Here is a 16624-nt window from a genome sequence, read left to right on the forward strand (position 1 = left end):
AGGATGGGTGAAAAAGGTAATGGGGACTAAAGAGCACACTAATCATGGTGGGAAAAAAAAAAAAAAGAATTAGCGTTGGGCACAGAATTAAACAGAAAGAGTGTCTGGACAATTCAAATCTCCCTCTTTCCACTCTTTCCACATCCAGAAGCCAAACCATTCCCTCCTCTTCAACAGGCTCAGGTCCTCTGCTGGGCTGCCTGCTCTCCCAAAATTGGGTTTCAGACCCTCCATTAAAAAGGTGCCCATCCAGTGTCACATTCCCTCAAGTTTTGGATATTTAGCAAATGGCTCTCCTAATTAACCTAACACAATCAGCCTGTTAGCCCCTATAGATTATCATTTAACATGACAAACCTAGAAATACAATACATAACCTAGAGCAGTAAATTACTGAGGTTGGAATTTGATACTCTAAGACATGCCAGGATGGCAAAACTTTAATATAGAAACTTAATTTTAAATAATATTAAAATGCAGAGGTTCTGGGGTGTGTCGGTGGCTCAGTTGTTAAGCACCTGCCTTCGGCTCAGGTCATGATCCCAGGGTCCTGGGATCGAGCCCCACGTCAGGCTCCCTGATCAGCGGAGAGCCTGCTTCTCCCTCTCCCACTCCCCCTGCTTGTGTTCCCTCTCTCGTTGTCTCTCTCTCTGTCAAATAAATAAATAAAATCTTTAAAATAAAATGTAGAGAGTTCTACAAGACAGTAAGTACTTTTAATCTATTGAACAAAGCATTTCATGGACGGTTTTACTCTGGTTCTAAAAAAACACACTTGCAGCTCTGTTTTTGATTTGTAACAGTAATAGCTCTCCATCGCCTTTCAGAAGACATCCAGACTCTTCTGCCATCCTAGATTCCCTATTTTCCACTTCTATCTAACTCACCCATGAGTCTCTAACTACGGACCCCCATATACAGTTCTCCTCACATTAGCACTGCACCTGTTTCTTGCATATATTACTCATTTAAAAAATGTATTCAATGATGAATCTTTATAGAGACTCTTCTCCAATCCTTGGTCTCAAGCTGCATGAGCACAGGGTGAGACTCCCAGACACCCAACATAGAACAGTTGCTGGGACACCAGAGAACTGAGCTGAGCAAAGATATCAGAGACTACACAAAAATGGATTTTCAGTAGGCAACTATATTCCATGCCACGTCTACTTCTTTGCCTACCAAATATTAAGACCCCACTGTGTGCCATGCACTATTCTAGGTGTTAGGGTTATAGCAGTAAACAAATTGACTAGGTCCTGGCCCTTATGGTAAGAAATCTAAGTAAATGGGTAGGGCTGTGAGAGGGATAAAGAATAGTGAGAAAGAATTAATGGGCATTTGCTGAAGCCCGAAGGCAAGAGACAGTATGATGCCCACAAGAAACTAATCTTTTTATTTTATTTTATTTATTTATTTGAGAGAGAGAATGAGAGATAGAGAACACAAGAGGGAAGAGGGTCAGAGGGAGAAGCAGACTCCCTGCTGAGCAGGGAGCCCGATGGGGGACGCGATCCCGGGACTCCAGGATCATGACCTAAGCCGAAGGCAGTCGCTTAACCAACTGAGCCACCCAGGCGCCTGGAACTAATCTGATTCTTTTTTGAAATTTATTACTAAAACCTCTTCTCACTTCAATTCGCCCACACCTTCTCTAATTGATCCTCTCTCTGCTAGATGATCTATTTGATCTTATCTCCTCCCTGGAACCAGAAGTCAAGGTAGTAGATAAAGATCATTAAGAGGAGTCATAGTGAAGTAAAAAGAGAAACTGTCTTAGTTATAAATTAAAAATGCAAAAATGAGATGTCTGGGTGGCTCAGTCAGTTAAGCATCTGCTCTGTGGGAGGCCTGCTTCTCCCTCTCCCTCTCCCCCTGCTTGTGTTCTCTCTCTCGCTGTGTCTCTCTCTGTCAAATAAATAAATAAAATCTTAAAAAAATAAAAAATACCATTAAGAAAATTAGCAGCGCCTGAGTGGCTCAGTTGTTAAGCGTCTGCCTTTGACTCAGGTCATGATCCCAGGGTCCTGGGATTGAGTCCCCACATCGGGTTCCTTACTCAGTGGGGAGCCTGCTTCTCCCTCTGCCTGCCACTCCCCCTGATTGTGCTCTCTCTCTCTGACAAATAAATAATAAAATCTTTTTTAAAAAATGCAAAAAGTAATATAGAAATGTAAACCAAAATATAGCAAAGTTTGGGAAAATACTTCTTCTAACCTCAAGATAGAAAAAGACTTTATAAGTATGATATAAAATTCTTGAGGCATTTAAAAAAGTCAATAATCTGATTAACAAAATTCACAAACTTCTATGTTTGATGAGAATGGTCATAAGCAAATTCAAATGACAAACTGGGGAAAATGTCTACAACTCATATCACAGATATATATTCCCTAAAATATAAAATGCCTATAAATCAATATGTAAAAGATCAATACTCCAACAGGAAAATGGGCTAAAGGAAATGCAAACAGTCCTTAAATATATGAAAATATGTTCTACCCCACTCATAAGAAAAATGCTAATTAAAACTACGTAACACCGTATTTCATTTGTTTGGAAAGACAGGAAATCTGATGACACAGGAATCAGTGAAAGTGTGAAAAAACAGGGGTTTCTCATTAAAGTCTTCAGAGACCTAGACTCCTCTAACAGCACACACTCTGCCATTTCTAGGGCCTGGCCTTTATCTTCATGGTCCAGAGTAGCTGTAAGCCTATCATTTCACATCCATTCCAAGAAACAAACTTCCCTTAGGAGACTTCTCAGAAGTACCACACAAGGGGCGCCTGGGTGGCTCAGTTATTAAAGCATCTGCCTTCGCCTCAGGTCATAATCCCAGGGTCCTAGGATAGAGTCCCACATCAGGCTCCCCGCTCGGTGGGAGGCATGCTTCTCCCTCTCCCACTCCCCCTGCTTGTGTTCCGTCTCTCGCTGTCTCTCTGTCAAACAAATAAATAAAATCTTTAAAAAAAAAAAGTACCACACAACACTTCTGCTTACATCTCAATGATCAAATATTAGTTATGGAGTCACAACTAACTCCAAAGCAGTCTGAGACCCTTATAGCTTGATTGCAATGAGCAGCTACATGTGACAATTTGAAACATAAAGTGGATCTTTGATAGACAACTAACATTCTCTGATATGTCCATCTCTTGGCTGACCAAATATTTAAACATATGAATTCTCATATATAAAACACAGTGAATCCTCTCCCAAGGAGCCAACTCTCAAGTCTCATCTAGACGTTGCGTCCAGGTCAAAGTTCACTAAGTGTGGGAAATGTGCACCTCCCATCTCCTCCAGATGGCTCTCCATGGTCCAGCAATCTAAGAACTTAAAGACAAGTTAACCTGCCCCAACTTATCCAATATACAAAAAGGTGGTATAGGAGCAAGATAGCCACATTAAAATTGTGATTCAGAAAAAAGGAGAAAGGAAAATCTGCTGTGGTTACTGGTCTGGAACAATATGAAATTCCATGAGGCAGAAATAGAAACTTCCCTTCCTGGCAGTTTCTGGGGACCTTCAGTTCTGCTTTCTAGGAAACTCCTTCTGGGGCCTCTAGTTTTGCTCCCTGGGAGCTTCTTTCTAGTCTCTGGTCTCACCCTCAAAATGCACTAAGGAACACCAGGGAGCTGCTGACATTTCAACGCTTATTTTCTGTTAGCAGTTCAAGTCTGTTTTCCTCAGGGAAAAACTATCTTTTTTCCCTGTTTCCATACCCTCTTCCTTACTTCCTCTTTTGGACTGTCCTTGACACAACAGGAAAGAAAATGCTGCAGTACCTTTCTTTTCCATCATCTCAGTTTTGAGTAAACCTCTGATTATTATTTACCTTTTTTTTAAGATTTTATTTATTTATTTGACAGAGAGAGACACAGCGAGAGAGGGAACACAAGCAGGGGGAGCGGGAGAGGGAGGAGCAGGCTTCCCGCGGAGCAGGGAGCCTGATGCAGGGCTTGATCCCAGGATCCTGGGATCATGACCTGAGCCGAAGGCAGACGCTTAATGACTGAGCCACCCAGGTGCCCCTATTATTTACCTTTTAATATCTTTGCTTCTTACAGGAAAGAAAGGGAACATCAATTCAAACTTTCCTATCATAATTCGTCTGTCAGTCTCAAAAAAACCTTTATACATTTTATTCAAAAACATTTGTTGAGCACCTACCACGTGTGATACACTAAGGATTCCAGGTTCAAGGAGATCCTGGTCCCCATCTTGGTGGGGTAGTTACAGGGTATATATAATTGACAACACTTATCAAAATATACATTTAAAATCTGTTCATTTTATTGCATGTAAAATATACCTCAATAGAAATGGGGCCGTTCAAGGAAAGATAATACAAGGAAATGTTTAAGGTTTGTTGTAGCTGCCATAGTAATTTCGAGTAAGTTAAATTTAGGATGTGAACGTGACTACTCCATGTGCTGTGTGTATAGGGCCCCATATACTGGGTCAAGTACATGGACCCTCTAGAGAACTTGAAATGTTAACATTTTATAGTTGTTGTAATTGCCTATTTTATCATTTCATCAGTTGCAAAAATTATTTTTAAATGTGGCATGTAGCAGTACTAAAATCATTTAAGCTTTTCGTTAGCAAACCTGGGTTCAAATCCAAGCTTTCTCTGTGATTTAGGGGAAACGACCCACGCCTGTTTCATCTGAAAGTGGAGAGAATGCCCTACTTCACAGGATAGTTGTGGCAGCTGAGTAAGTGCCAAGGCATAGCAAACATTCCCTTTCCCGAGTTACCTCCCCCCAACATCTTTTGATGTCAAGTCCTTGGCCAGGATCGGATTACCAACTATGGCTAACACAGAAATACTGGTCCTTTACAATGATCCACATTATCCAGTTCCCAAAGCATTTTAAACTTCACACATACAATTCCACAATTCATTCATCATTCTTACTGAATATCTACTATTACTAGAACCTGTGCTAGCCTCTAAAGATACAAACGCAGTCCTGCATTTATGAAGTTTACATTCTAGGAGTCAAGATTATTTACATGCACACACATACAAAATCAGGTGGGTTAAAATTCTCTGAAAAAGTAAGATGAAGGAAGAAAATGATGGGGAAACGAGACAGGTGTAGAGTCTGCTATTTTACATAAGGGTGAAAGAAGCCCTCTCCATCAAGGTGACATTTGAGTACAGATTAAAGAGAGGAAGCCAACCATGTGGACGTCTGGGAGAAGAGTTCCAGCAGAGAGAAGAGCAACTCAGACACTTGGGTAAGTACGTGTGTGGCCTTACTGAGGAACAAGAGATCAAAACAGCAAGAGTGCAAGTGAACATGGAGGGAAGAATCCTAGGCAAGGAAGAGATCAAGGGTGCATAAGACCAGATTACAGTCTCATAAATCACAAGAAGTACAAATTCAGAATTTTATTCCCAGTGATAGGAAGCCACTGGGAAGTTCTGAGGGTGTGATGTAATCTTAAAAGGATCACTCCTGGGGGTGTTCAGTTGGTTAAGTGTCCAACTCTTGATATCAGCTTGGGTCTTGATCTCAGGGTTCTGAGTTCAAGCCCTGTGTTGGGCTCCATGCTGGGTATGGAGCCTACATAAAATAAAGTAAAAAATTAAAAAAATAAAAGGGCACTCTGGATCTGAAGCAGAAAACAGACTGTGAACATGTAGGGGAAGGAGGAAGACTTCCATGAGTCTAAGGCAGCAGCTCTCAAACCTGAGTTATGTCAGTCTTCTGAGGACTTGCTAAAACACATACGGATCACACAAAAAGCTGTACACAAATGTTTGTAGCCACTTCACTCCTAACAGCTAAAAACTGAGAACCCAGATGTCCTCCATGTACATCCATACCATGGAATACTACTCAGCAATAAAAAGGAATAATCTGATACACACAACCTAAATGACTCAACAAATATGCTGAGTGAAAAAAAGCCAGTCCCAAAAGTTTATTTACTGTATTAATTCCATTTATGTAACTTTCTTGAAACGACAGTTACAGATATGGACAACAGATTACTAGTTGCCAGGGGCTAGGCATGGGGGTGGGTTGTGGGTGAGGGTGGCTATAAAAGGGCAATAATGAGGCATCCTTGGGGTAACGGAAAAATTGACTCACCAATAATCAATACCCTGATACTGTAGTTTTACATGTCACCATTGAGGGAAACTAGGTAAAGGATACAGGGATCTTTCTGTAGCGTTTCTAACGCTGCATGCAACTTCACGACTATCTGGAAAGAAGTTAACAATTCAACATAACAGCTAAAGTACTTAAATCACAGAGATCGCTAGGCCTCACACTGTTTCCAGACCTGAAAATGCACACTTTTAACAAGTTTCTAGGTGATGATGCCAGTCTGGGAACAGCTATGAGAACCATCAATTTAGAAAATTTAGAAAGTAACACCTTGGGGCAAGTATTGTTATTCCTATTTTTTGGAAGAACCAAAGTCTCAAGATTAAGTGACTTCACCAAGGGCTAGGAACTAAGTGGCAGGACCAGGACTCAAACCAGATCCTATCAGCTCAGTGTTTTTGCCTAAGCAAATCAAGGTCAGAAATAATCTTAATTATACGGACTCTGCAGTGTCTAGCACAGAAAAGACCAATGCTTGTTGGATTGCACTGCCCTAAAAACCAAAATTCTGTAAAATGTAGCTTAGTTGTAAACATCTCATACTTTAAGATCTCACTTTAAGATATACACACACATTCAAGGGTGTACTAGTCTCAGCTCTTACCTGTGCTTTGAACAAGTGCTTCAACTGTTCCTTAGCTTCCCCAGATAGAAGATCAAAGAACTAGTCCCTTCCTACTTAACTCTGGATTTCTCACTTTAAATTCATCTACTGGGTTTTGGGCACCTGGGTGGCTCAGTCGGTTAAGCGTCTGCCTTCAGCTCGGGTCATGATCCCGAGGTCCTGGGATCAAGTCCCACATCGGGCTCCTTGCTCTGGGGGAAGCCTCCCTCTCCTCCCCACTTGTGCTCTCTCTCTCTCAAATAAATAAAATCTAAAAAAAAAAAAAATTAAAATCTACTGGGTTTTTAAAGACAGCTACAAGTTAACCCTCAATGAACACAAAACCAGTTTGCTATCCATGTTAGTATTTTATCAAAATGGACACCTGACATAATTTTACTTTCTCAATCTCAATTTCTGAAAATCCTGAGCAAGAAAGAGGTGTTAATGTGCACCACAATTCTAACTAAACAGAAGTTCACAAACACTAAAATTTAGCCAGGACTGGGAGGGGGTGCACATTCCTAAGCAATTCTATGGGATTTAAAAACTGCTAATGCTAAGAGTTTTTAGCAAAATCATTAAGTGCCTAGATTCATAGAGATGTTGAAGCAATTACATTAAGTGCTTGCCAAAAATGACTTTCCTGCAGTTAGCTCTCAGGAATTTCACTTTAAAATCCCATTATGCAGTAAGCCTCCATAATAGTCTCCTACGTCTCCATGGTAAAGTTAACAAAACTTGAGGAAATAGGCTTAAATAGTTAAGAGGGTTTACATCAGAAATAAGGAAGAATTTTCTGGGAATGACAGCTCTAGTCACCTGAGATTACATTCATGATTATTCTCTACTTAAACACTGGATGTTTAAAACATTCAAGCCAATGGGCTCCTCCCAAATCATATCTTATTTCAGGCCTACTTTCCTCCATTAATTACAATTCTCAAAGTAAATAGAGCTATTTTGTTAGAGTTACAGAAAAAGCTAAATTAAAATAGGATTCAAATACAGGTAGAGAGGGGCACCTGGCTGGCTTGGTCCGTGGAGCATGCAAATACATGCAGAGATCCCAGGAAACCAGGATCTGATACTGAAAACTAATTCCCATTCATTGTTTTAGTAGAAAGTGCTACTATTCTATGTAACTATCCATGGGCTCTTGCCCAGACAGCTCTAGATTCCAAACACCAATGAGGGAAATCTTAGACTAATTTAACTGACAAAGCAGGCACACAACTCCGCAAAGCCATCCCCATCCCCTACCAACAGAGCCACAGAACCCATTTCTTTCAGTGACAACTTTACTCCAATGACATGCAAAAAGGGCCAGTTCACCACAAACTGAGAACTGTCTCTACTTTTACTACCTTAGAAAATCCCAGGGGAAATTACCAATTCAATGCAAAAGGAAGCGGAATCCACTTAAGTGAATGGCCAAGAATTAACTCGAAAGTTCTATTTTTTAAGGTAGCATCTAGGCATATATATATACACTGCTTTGAAAAAGTACAAAAGGCTAAATTTTTACCTAATAGCCCATTATGTTTGATTCAAAAAGGACTCAAGACATAACACTGTTAAAAACATTTATTTTGGTACAGTCTATGATAAATAAGTCAGGAGAGGTTCCACTCTGCCACAGATTCATCTGAGAAGAGCCCTGTGCCATTCAACTGGTGAATGTCTGAACGACGTCCCATCTCTTATCCCAGCCAGAGCGCACACCTTCCATGTTGTTCCTGTCCATTGATTGCTTCCAAATCCAGATGACCTTTATCCCCAAAGTAAGCTAAAATGTTTGTGAAGAGGAGAAATAAATTAAACCCCAAAGTAAAAACTTAAACATAGTTTAAGAACTAGATTTTATACATTTACGTTTGTGTTTACTCATCAAATTCAGAGATACTATAAGACAAGGCTCAATCTCATTGAGCAAAAAAAATTAAGAGATATATATTTAAAGAAATACAGATTTGTTACTCTTGAGTGTGGTTACCTACTGTAAACAAAAAGGAAAATGTAAGTTGAGGTCTGTCAAAAGATAAATGATTTTAATGATTTTCATTAACATGAAGGACTGATGAACCCACAATATAAAACCGTATCATTATTAGATACCACATAGTAAAGCTGAAAATACCATTTACCGAATGCTTTCTATGGGTCACTACCGTGTAGAAAGTTCCCAACTCCCAATTATGACTTTTATTTTAAATACATGGATGAAACCAAGGCTTTGACATGGTTACCCATCTTAAGTGGCAGAATGGTATGACCCAGGTGCCCCCCCCTTTTTTAAGTAGGGTCCATGCCCAGTGTGGAGCCCAACGTGGGGCTTGAACTCATGACCCTGAGATGAGATCAAGAGTCAGACGCTGAACTGACTGAGACACCCAGGCGGCCCCTGACCCAGGTGCTCTTAACCATTACAACACACCCATCCCAGGAGCAATTATTAGTCTTCATTTCAGCCTCAACTCTTACCTCGAACATTCCAGCCACTTACTAGCCCAAATTCCTAAACCATTTCCTGACTAAGCAACAGGATTCTGGAGGAAGACAAGAGGTGTTTTATTTCTAAGTCTTGCTGATGAAAAATGTGGTTTCCGGGCGCCTGGGTGGCTCAGTTGGTTAAGCGACTGCCTTCGGCTCGGGTCATGATCCTGGAGTCCTGGGATCAAGTCCTGCATCGGGCTCCCTGCTCAGCGGGGAGTCTGCTTCTCCCTCTGACCCTTCCCCCTCTCATGTGCTCTCTCTCTCATTCTCGCTCTCTCAAATAAATCTTTAAAAAAAAAAATGTGGTTTCCAGTAACATGTCACATAAAATTGCATTACAAAATGATAACTTGAACATTCTCTGAAGTTTTTTTTGTTTTTGTTTTTAAGTATTTGCTTTGCCTGGGAAAAAGCCCAGCATCCATTTCCAATTTTCACCAAAAGTGTATTAAAATTTCCCATTAAATGCCAAGTATTTTTGCATAGAGTTAAGATATAAAAATGAAATATTCATCTATTAAGGCCTCCTCAGTGGTAATGAGCATCCAAAATAAAGAGAAAAGGAGGTCTTCCTTGGCCTTACACAGATAATGTGAACAAGTATTCTCTTAGTTTACCTCAGTGTTCATATATTTTGCCTAAATAATGTTTTACTAAGTACTGCTCCGTGTTCACTCAAGTACTGCATTTTGTATATGGACTGACATCAACCAACATCTGCTGACCACTGATAGCGCACTACCTGGGTGAAAGAGGACGCTAAGACCAATCTGGTCCTAATCCCCAGAAACCCAACAACTTAGCAAGGGAAGCAGACCAGTACATCATGAACTAGATTCAGATAAGTATTACTCTTCCCTAAATTGCAAATAGCCCTGGAAGGAAACCAGAAGATGCCCCTAATGACAGAAAAGAATGAAGGAGCACCAGAGAGGAGAGCAGCACTAAGAAGACATGTTGTGAAGAAATGAAAAAGCTGGGGGTGGCTGCTCCATCCAGACTGCAACGTTGAAGGGTCAACGCTTGGTGGGATAACTGAAGCCAAAAAGAAGTAAAGAACTACAACAGAAGGGCACATTCTATTCCCACCTCGGCACAAAAAATGCTATTCTCCACCTTGCAGATCCAGTCTAAAAGTCCTACCACAAGATGCAGTGCTGTATTAATTCCTGTCCAAAAAGGTCAGAATCATTTAATTAAGTTAATTCAACTCTTGCTGGCAGCTACTTTAGGTGCTCACAGGATATAATGTAATGTAAATAAGCAACAAGCACAATATAAGGCAGAGAACGATGCACACAAACGAGTATTATGGGAACACAAAAACTAGAGAGGTTTCAGCTACGAGAAGGGGGAAAAGATTTAAGGAAGGGATGACATTTGAGATTGGGCTTTTCTAGACATGGTTTTTCATCAAGTGGGAACAAGGGAAAGAGCATTCCAGGCTAAGGGAGCACGAGCACTGGGAGAAAGGCACAAAAATATACAGTTTGTTCTGGGATTAGCATACAGTAGCTTGCAGCTGGAGCAAGTTCTCACAGGAGAAACAAGTGAGGTGAAGGGCGCCTGGGTGGCTCAGTCGTTAAGCATCTGCCTTCGGCTCAGGTCATGATCCCAGGGTCCTGGGATCGAGCCCTGCATCGGGCTCCCTGCTCCGCGGGAAGCCTGCTTCTCCCTCCCCCACTCCCCCTGCTTGTGTTCCCTCTCTCGCTGTGTCTCTCTGTCAAATAAATAAATAAAATCTTTAAAAAAAAAAAAAAAAAAGCGAGGTGAAGATGACACAGAGAAGATTAAAAATTACTATTAACAGTTTACTGCTCACATATTACTTGCCGAGTACTCATTATACTTGATATACGATACTCTTACCCAATCCTCACGAAAACTTTATGAAGTAGATATTATACCCAACTTATAAAAGAGGAAACACTTCACTCTAGAAAGGCTAATGGCCTTTTGGGAAAAGGTGTTTGATAATAATTTCCAGTACTTGGAAAACGTTCACATTGCTTGACCAGGTAGTCCCTTCTCTGATGTTTTCTAAAGATTTCCCTATGAAAATAACTGCTCTGAGGTCAATCAGCTAGTAAATAGCAGATACATAACCTCAAGTCCCCATTTTACAATTCAAAAGGGAGAGGCTAAGAGAAAAGGAACTTACTAGAGATCTCTGAAAGCAGTTTTTAGAAGCCGCACCATAAATGGCTAAAGGGAGAGGAAAGTGAAGAAAGAAGCAGTGAGTGAAGACCATTTACTGAAGAACTTTATCAGGGAAAAAGAAAGGAACTTCAGAAATGGACAAATTGGGGGACAACATGGCTGGCTCAGTCAGTAGAGTGTGCGACTCTTGATCTTGGGGTTGTAAGCTCAAGCCCAGATTGGGTGTAGATACTACTTAAAAATAAAGTTTAGAAATGGACAAATCGAGGGCACATACAGTGGAAACTTATGAGAAGAAAAACCCCTTCCTCTCAGAAAGGAGAGGCCAGTAAGGCAGAGGGGGTGAAGGAAATTCCTATTAGATGGCACTGTGCTAAGAAAAAAGGTAAGATTATCTGGGGGAGCCCACACGACCAGTGGAAAGAGTGTAGGCTTTGGAGACAGATATATTCCACCACCTACCGACTTCGTGACCTGCTCTGAAGTACTGAAGTGACAATTAGAGATACTGTATATAAAGCACCTAAAAGAGTGGCTAACCCATCGCAGATAACTGTTATAGATACTACTATTACTTTCTGCCCATTCTAGGGAAAAAGTGGCTCAGAGTTAGGAGTCTGAAGAAACAGAAAACCCAGAATACCCAGGGCAAAGTCTATTAGGGCAATCCACAAGAAAGGTCTGTAAGACAGAGGATCAAGATGAAATCACACAGAACCTGTGCAAGTCCCGGTCATCATCGTGCCCCAAGCATCAGTACCTCCTGAAGAGCAAACCTACCTGTCCAGATTCTGCCTTTATATATATGTATATGCACATACGTACACATACAGCTTTCACAAGTATACATATATACGTACACTTGCGAGTATATGACTATGTATAGTGTGTGTACGAGTGTGAGTGTGTGTGTGTGTGTGAAGTTTCCAGAAGTGCTTATCTAACACTGGCAAGACTGTTTCTGAGAAAGAAATTTGACAATGCGTTTTCAGGGTCATAAATGTTCATACACTTTGACTTATTACTCCCATAAGAATTTATCTTAAGGAAATAAATCAAAACCTACAAAATCCATCTAAAAATGTTCACTATACTGTTATGTAAACTACTGAAAAACCTAAGTAATCAACAAGTTAAAAATATATGGGATATCAACTGTAATTTTAGTGAAGAAAACAAAATCCTACATGTTCTTGTTTAAATGATCTAAAAGGCTATATTTATCTGAATGAAGATAAAACAGAAATATGGGTAATTTTTTAAAAAGAGTTCATTCACCTTTCAAAGTGGTAGGATGATAAATTTGTTGTTTTTCTTGTAAATATGTTTCATTATGGTTATAACATGGTACAGTAAATGCAAATTAGAAAGGGGAGAGAAAGCAATTACCTGGTAACACAAGCTACACTGGTCTGCAAACTGCTGCAGTTTCCCAACAGCCCAAAACCATACTGACTAGTACAGTTCCGTTACAATGCCTACCACTAGGACTCTTCTGCTTCCCAGTGATTCAGCACTAATAGATGAACATTTGCCCTGAAATATTTATTTGTAAGAGCAGTACCTCAAAACAGTTGGTTCAGGCATTCCAGGATCTGCACCCCTCTTGAACCCTGGGGGAGAAGGGGAAGGAGGAGAAAGAGAATAAACAGTTAATTAAAACCCTAGCAGACAAAACATTTATCAAGACTTTCTTTTCTTTTCAAATCAACCTAGGGTAGCTAGAATCATCTACTAACACCATCTAAATTTACCTGTGTGCTACAGATCAGTCTTGAATTTTAACTAGAGTATGAGATTATGTCCAGGACTCATCAGTAGGGAGGACAAATAACCTTATTCTTATTATATACACAATTAGAACTATAGCCCTTAGCATGTACTTTCACTCTTAGTTATTACCCAGAAAAAAAGATGACACAACTACTAAATCATACTGGATAAAAGACTACAAAGAGCAAAAAGATTTTTTTAAAAACTACATTTTTAAAAAACAATTAAGGATATCTTATTTTATCCCCTACAAACCTCTTTTTATAAAGCAATCAAAAACTGGAAGAAAAAAAGAGTGGAAAAAAAAAACCAAGTTATTGTTTAACAACCTAATTAAGTCAACACTTTTATTACAAGTATGATTAAATAAGCCTTTTACCACTTAAAATATATTTATTAACTAACTGGGTAACATATATGCTAATTTGCTGATTGATTAAAATTAGTTAGCATCAAGAACTGTGGGGGTATGAAATTTTACTCCATTTTCAAGACAACAGAGTAGGCTGCCCGTTTCACAGATGCTGGCAGAAGACACAAGATCCTGAGTCAGAAACAAAGGAGAGTTTATTACTCCCAGCAGTTAACTACAGTCAGAATGTCATCATTTTTAGATGAACCCTGAGTTTAGAGAACCAGTCTTTTTTAATGGGCAGTGAGCACTGTCTCCCCTTTGCTCTAAAAGGAAATACTATTTTCCAAGGCTGTTCACTTCACAAACATCCTTAAAAAGATACTATGGAACAAAGGGTGGTCAGAACCTTTGCTCACAGGATTCATAGAAATTCAAGACACCATGGAGAATGGTCTTCCAAGAGGTGATTCATTAAAATCTTGTGTTAATCAATGTCCAAACAGATTTTTTATCATGTTACCATCTGTTCTACTTTATACCACTATATCCCCACGTACTCCCTGAAGCCCTAAAAGTTATGTATGAACCTAAATTATACAAGAAATTCAATCCAGTTGTAGGTTTTTGTGAGAGCTGAGGTGGAGAAGAAAAAGAAACTACCTGGGAAGTAGGTTAGACACAAAATTAAATTTCTAGGACGTGAAAAGAAATAAACAATTATTAACAAGGAAGAAGTACTAAAAAATAGCTCTAACATTACTCTCAACCCGAGTTGGAAGCTAGGGTGAAAAATCACCATAATGGTATTCCTAAGAAAGAGAATACAGCCAATGTGCGCAAAGAGAAAAATAAACTCTGGGGGCGGGGTGGGGTGGGGTGGGGTGGGGGGGGAACATTCTCTTCAAACCAGAGCCCTTGATACACAGAATGTAGCAACCAGCTACACCCTTCTGCTTTGCGGCTGTAGAAAAGGAATCACAAAAAGGGAGAAGGAGGGAAAGGTAGATGTAAAGAATTAATAGAGCAGCAAAGAAACCAGAGGGACCAAGAAGGCAAGGGTAGGCTAAAAAAAGGACCTCCCCCCGCTTCCCACAGACACAACGGAAAAGGGGGGCATAAAGAAGGGGAAGGATCAAAGTCCCCATATCTTTCTTGGTTAAAAGGAGAGCTAGATCTAGTGTTTGACTAGCTAAACTGGGCCCTTCTACCATGATGTGAAAGCTTGAGGAGGGGAGAGGGAGAAGGGGCAACATAGCCTGTAAGAGCAGGCTATCATAATTATGTGCTCTAATCCTGGACACCTACACAAAGTTGCTAAGATCTGGGAGAATAATGCTTTTTTAAAAAAAGCATTTTAAATAGATAGGAAAAAGATATTTCTAAGTCCTTATACTGAAGTATCCCCAGATTATCAGTTGGCTTGCATTTCATGGGGAAATCGGAGCCACAGCGACCTGGAAAACATCCAGCCAAATCAAAGGCTCCGTCAAGACCGAGAGTGACTGTACTTTATCTTGAACGCTGCATGACACCTAAAATAAATAGGAAGCAGCACCTTGTTAAAACCAAAGGGTTTTAAAAGTGTGAAACTGAGTTTTAGAAAATTTCAAGCTTTATGCCCAACTGACAGAGCTGGGGCTTTTTCCTTTCCTCTGTACACCTGAAACATTGTGTGTCAACTATGCTTCAATTTAAAGAAAAAAACTACTCAAGGCAAGAAATAGGATAAAGTCCCAACGTGCAGCCTTAGGTGAAAATATTTGCCTGAGCACTTACAAATCTTTGCGGTAGGGCATGGCATAGTGCTTAAGAGTATGGGCCTTGATGTCCCATTACTTGAATTCAAAGCTCCCCACTTAACAGCTGTGTAGCCTTCAGCAAGGAACGAAATTTCTCTATGACTCGATTTCCTCACCTATAATATGGGATCTATAACAAAAATCATCCAAACCCTTCATTGTACAGCTGAGAAGCACAGAAATCCAACAACTAATGTCATAATCATACTTCAAGACAGTGGCATACTCACGAAATCTACAGGCCTCTTTCCACCTACGACCACCTGAAGAGGTGAGGACAAATATCCCCGAAAACCCACCTAGTGACAGAGTGAATGAGTCGCTTTCAAATACATCAGGTCGTCTAACTCTCTCAACAATTCTCAAAGGTAGGTCACCTCCATTTTACAGATGGAAAAACAGAATGGGAAGGATTACGTGACTTATTAAAGACCACAAAAAACAGCAGAGACCAAGAACTCGAACTCAGGTTAGACCGACCCCACTGACTAGACTACATCAAGGGACGTGCATCGCGTGGTCGGGTCTCGCTCTCCAGCCCTAGAAAGCCAAAAATGGAGACGAGGCCTCCGCACACCCTTCCCTCCCGGCTCCTCCCAGGTTCTTCTCCTACTGACCCAGGTAAATCACGAGAGGAATAAAGCCCCAGCGGATAGCAAACTGGCCGCCCTTAAAAAGCTGCTGCAGCCTCTGCTTGGCCTCTTTGCTCAGCTTCACCATGGCGACGGCCCCGGCGGCTTAGCGAGGACTCTCAATACCAGCTGCCGCGTAGGGAAGCCGAAAAAGAAAAGAGATGCGCACGCGCCGAACACGGCATTTACGGCAGGAGTCGTGAGCGTCGCCAGCAGAGGTCGTAATTCACCGCCCGTCCCGACCTGCCTCTCCCCTCTACGGCGCCACCTGCGGACGGCGCGTGCGTGTCTGGTTCACCCTGCTCAGAGTCTCGTCTTTCCTTACGTTTTAGGAATCCCCTGTTTTTGATGATTGTGGGATACTGAAGGCAGTGCGCTGGAGCTTCCTTCAGCCTGAAACGCCCTTTCTCCTCCCACAGTCTTACCCGTTTTTTTAAAGTGCACCTCCAAGTGTTCCTCGCCTGACACAGGAGGAACGTTAAATTCTGTGTTTTAGTCCTGACTCAAACTGACTTGCTTTGTAATCTTGGACAAGTTACTTAACCTCTATCAGTTGGTTTCTTCAAGCGAAGGCTGAACTACAAGGGAGATTACGAACTGGTGCCCAGTAGGGCCCCTATCCATGTTTTCTTTGACTCCCGCGGTGTTTGGTTGTTTTTCTTATTTGTTTT

At 40.8% G+C, this 16624-nt stretch overlaps 1 protein-coding gene across 1 annotated transcript; it reads right to left on the bottom strand.

Annotated features, from left to right (window-relative positions):
* Positions 1-8307: 8307 nt before the first annotated feature.
* TOMM7 (translocase of outer mitochondrial membrane 7) lies at positions 8308-16105 on the bottom strand. The gene is made up of 3 exons (XM_028119383.2): positions 15939-16105; positions 12959-13007; positions 8308-8527 (listed from the first exon to the last, which is right to left on the bottom strand). Exons 1-3 carry the CDS (start codon positions 16039-16041, stop codon positions 8512-8514), a joined length of 168 nt encoding a protein of 55 aa, XP_027975184.1. The 5' UTR covers positions 16042-16105; the 3' UTR covers positions 8308-8511.
* Between the last annotated feature and the right edge of the window lie 519 nt (positions 16106-16624).

Source organism: Eumetopias jubatus, unplaced genomic scaffold (assembly GCF_037043125.1).
Source record: "Eumetopias jubatus isolate StellerSeaLion01/CBP00866 unplaced genomic scaffold, mEumJub1_p1.0 scaffold_14, whole genome shotgun sequence".
Lineage (NCBI taxonomy): Eukaryota > Metazoa > Chordata > Mammalia > Carnivora > Otariidae > Eumetopias > Eumetopias jubatus.

What these genes read in the sequence shown, in the direction of transcription:
- TOMM7 (XM_028119383.2), bottom strand. Translation starts at nt 16,041, where the DNA reads ATGGTGAAGCTGAGCAAAGAGGCCAAGCAGAGGCTGCAGCAGCTTTTT. An exon ending in TCCTCTCGTGATTTACCTGG is followed by an intron (nt 13,008 to 15,938) that starts GTCAGTAGGAGA and finishes CTTCTCCCCCAG; the next exon opens with GGTTCAAGAGGGGTGCAGAT.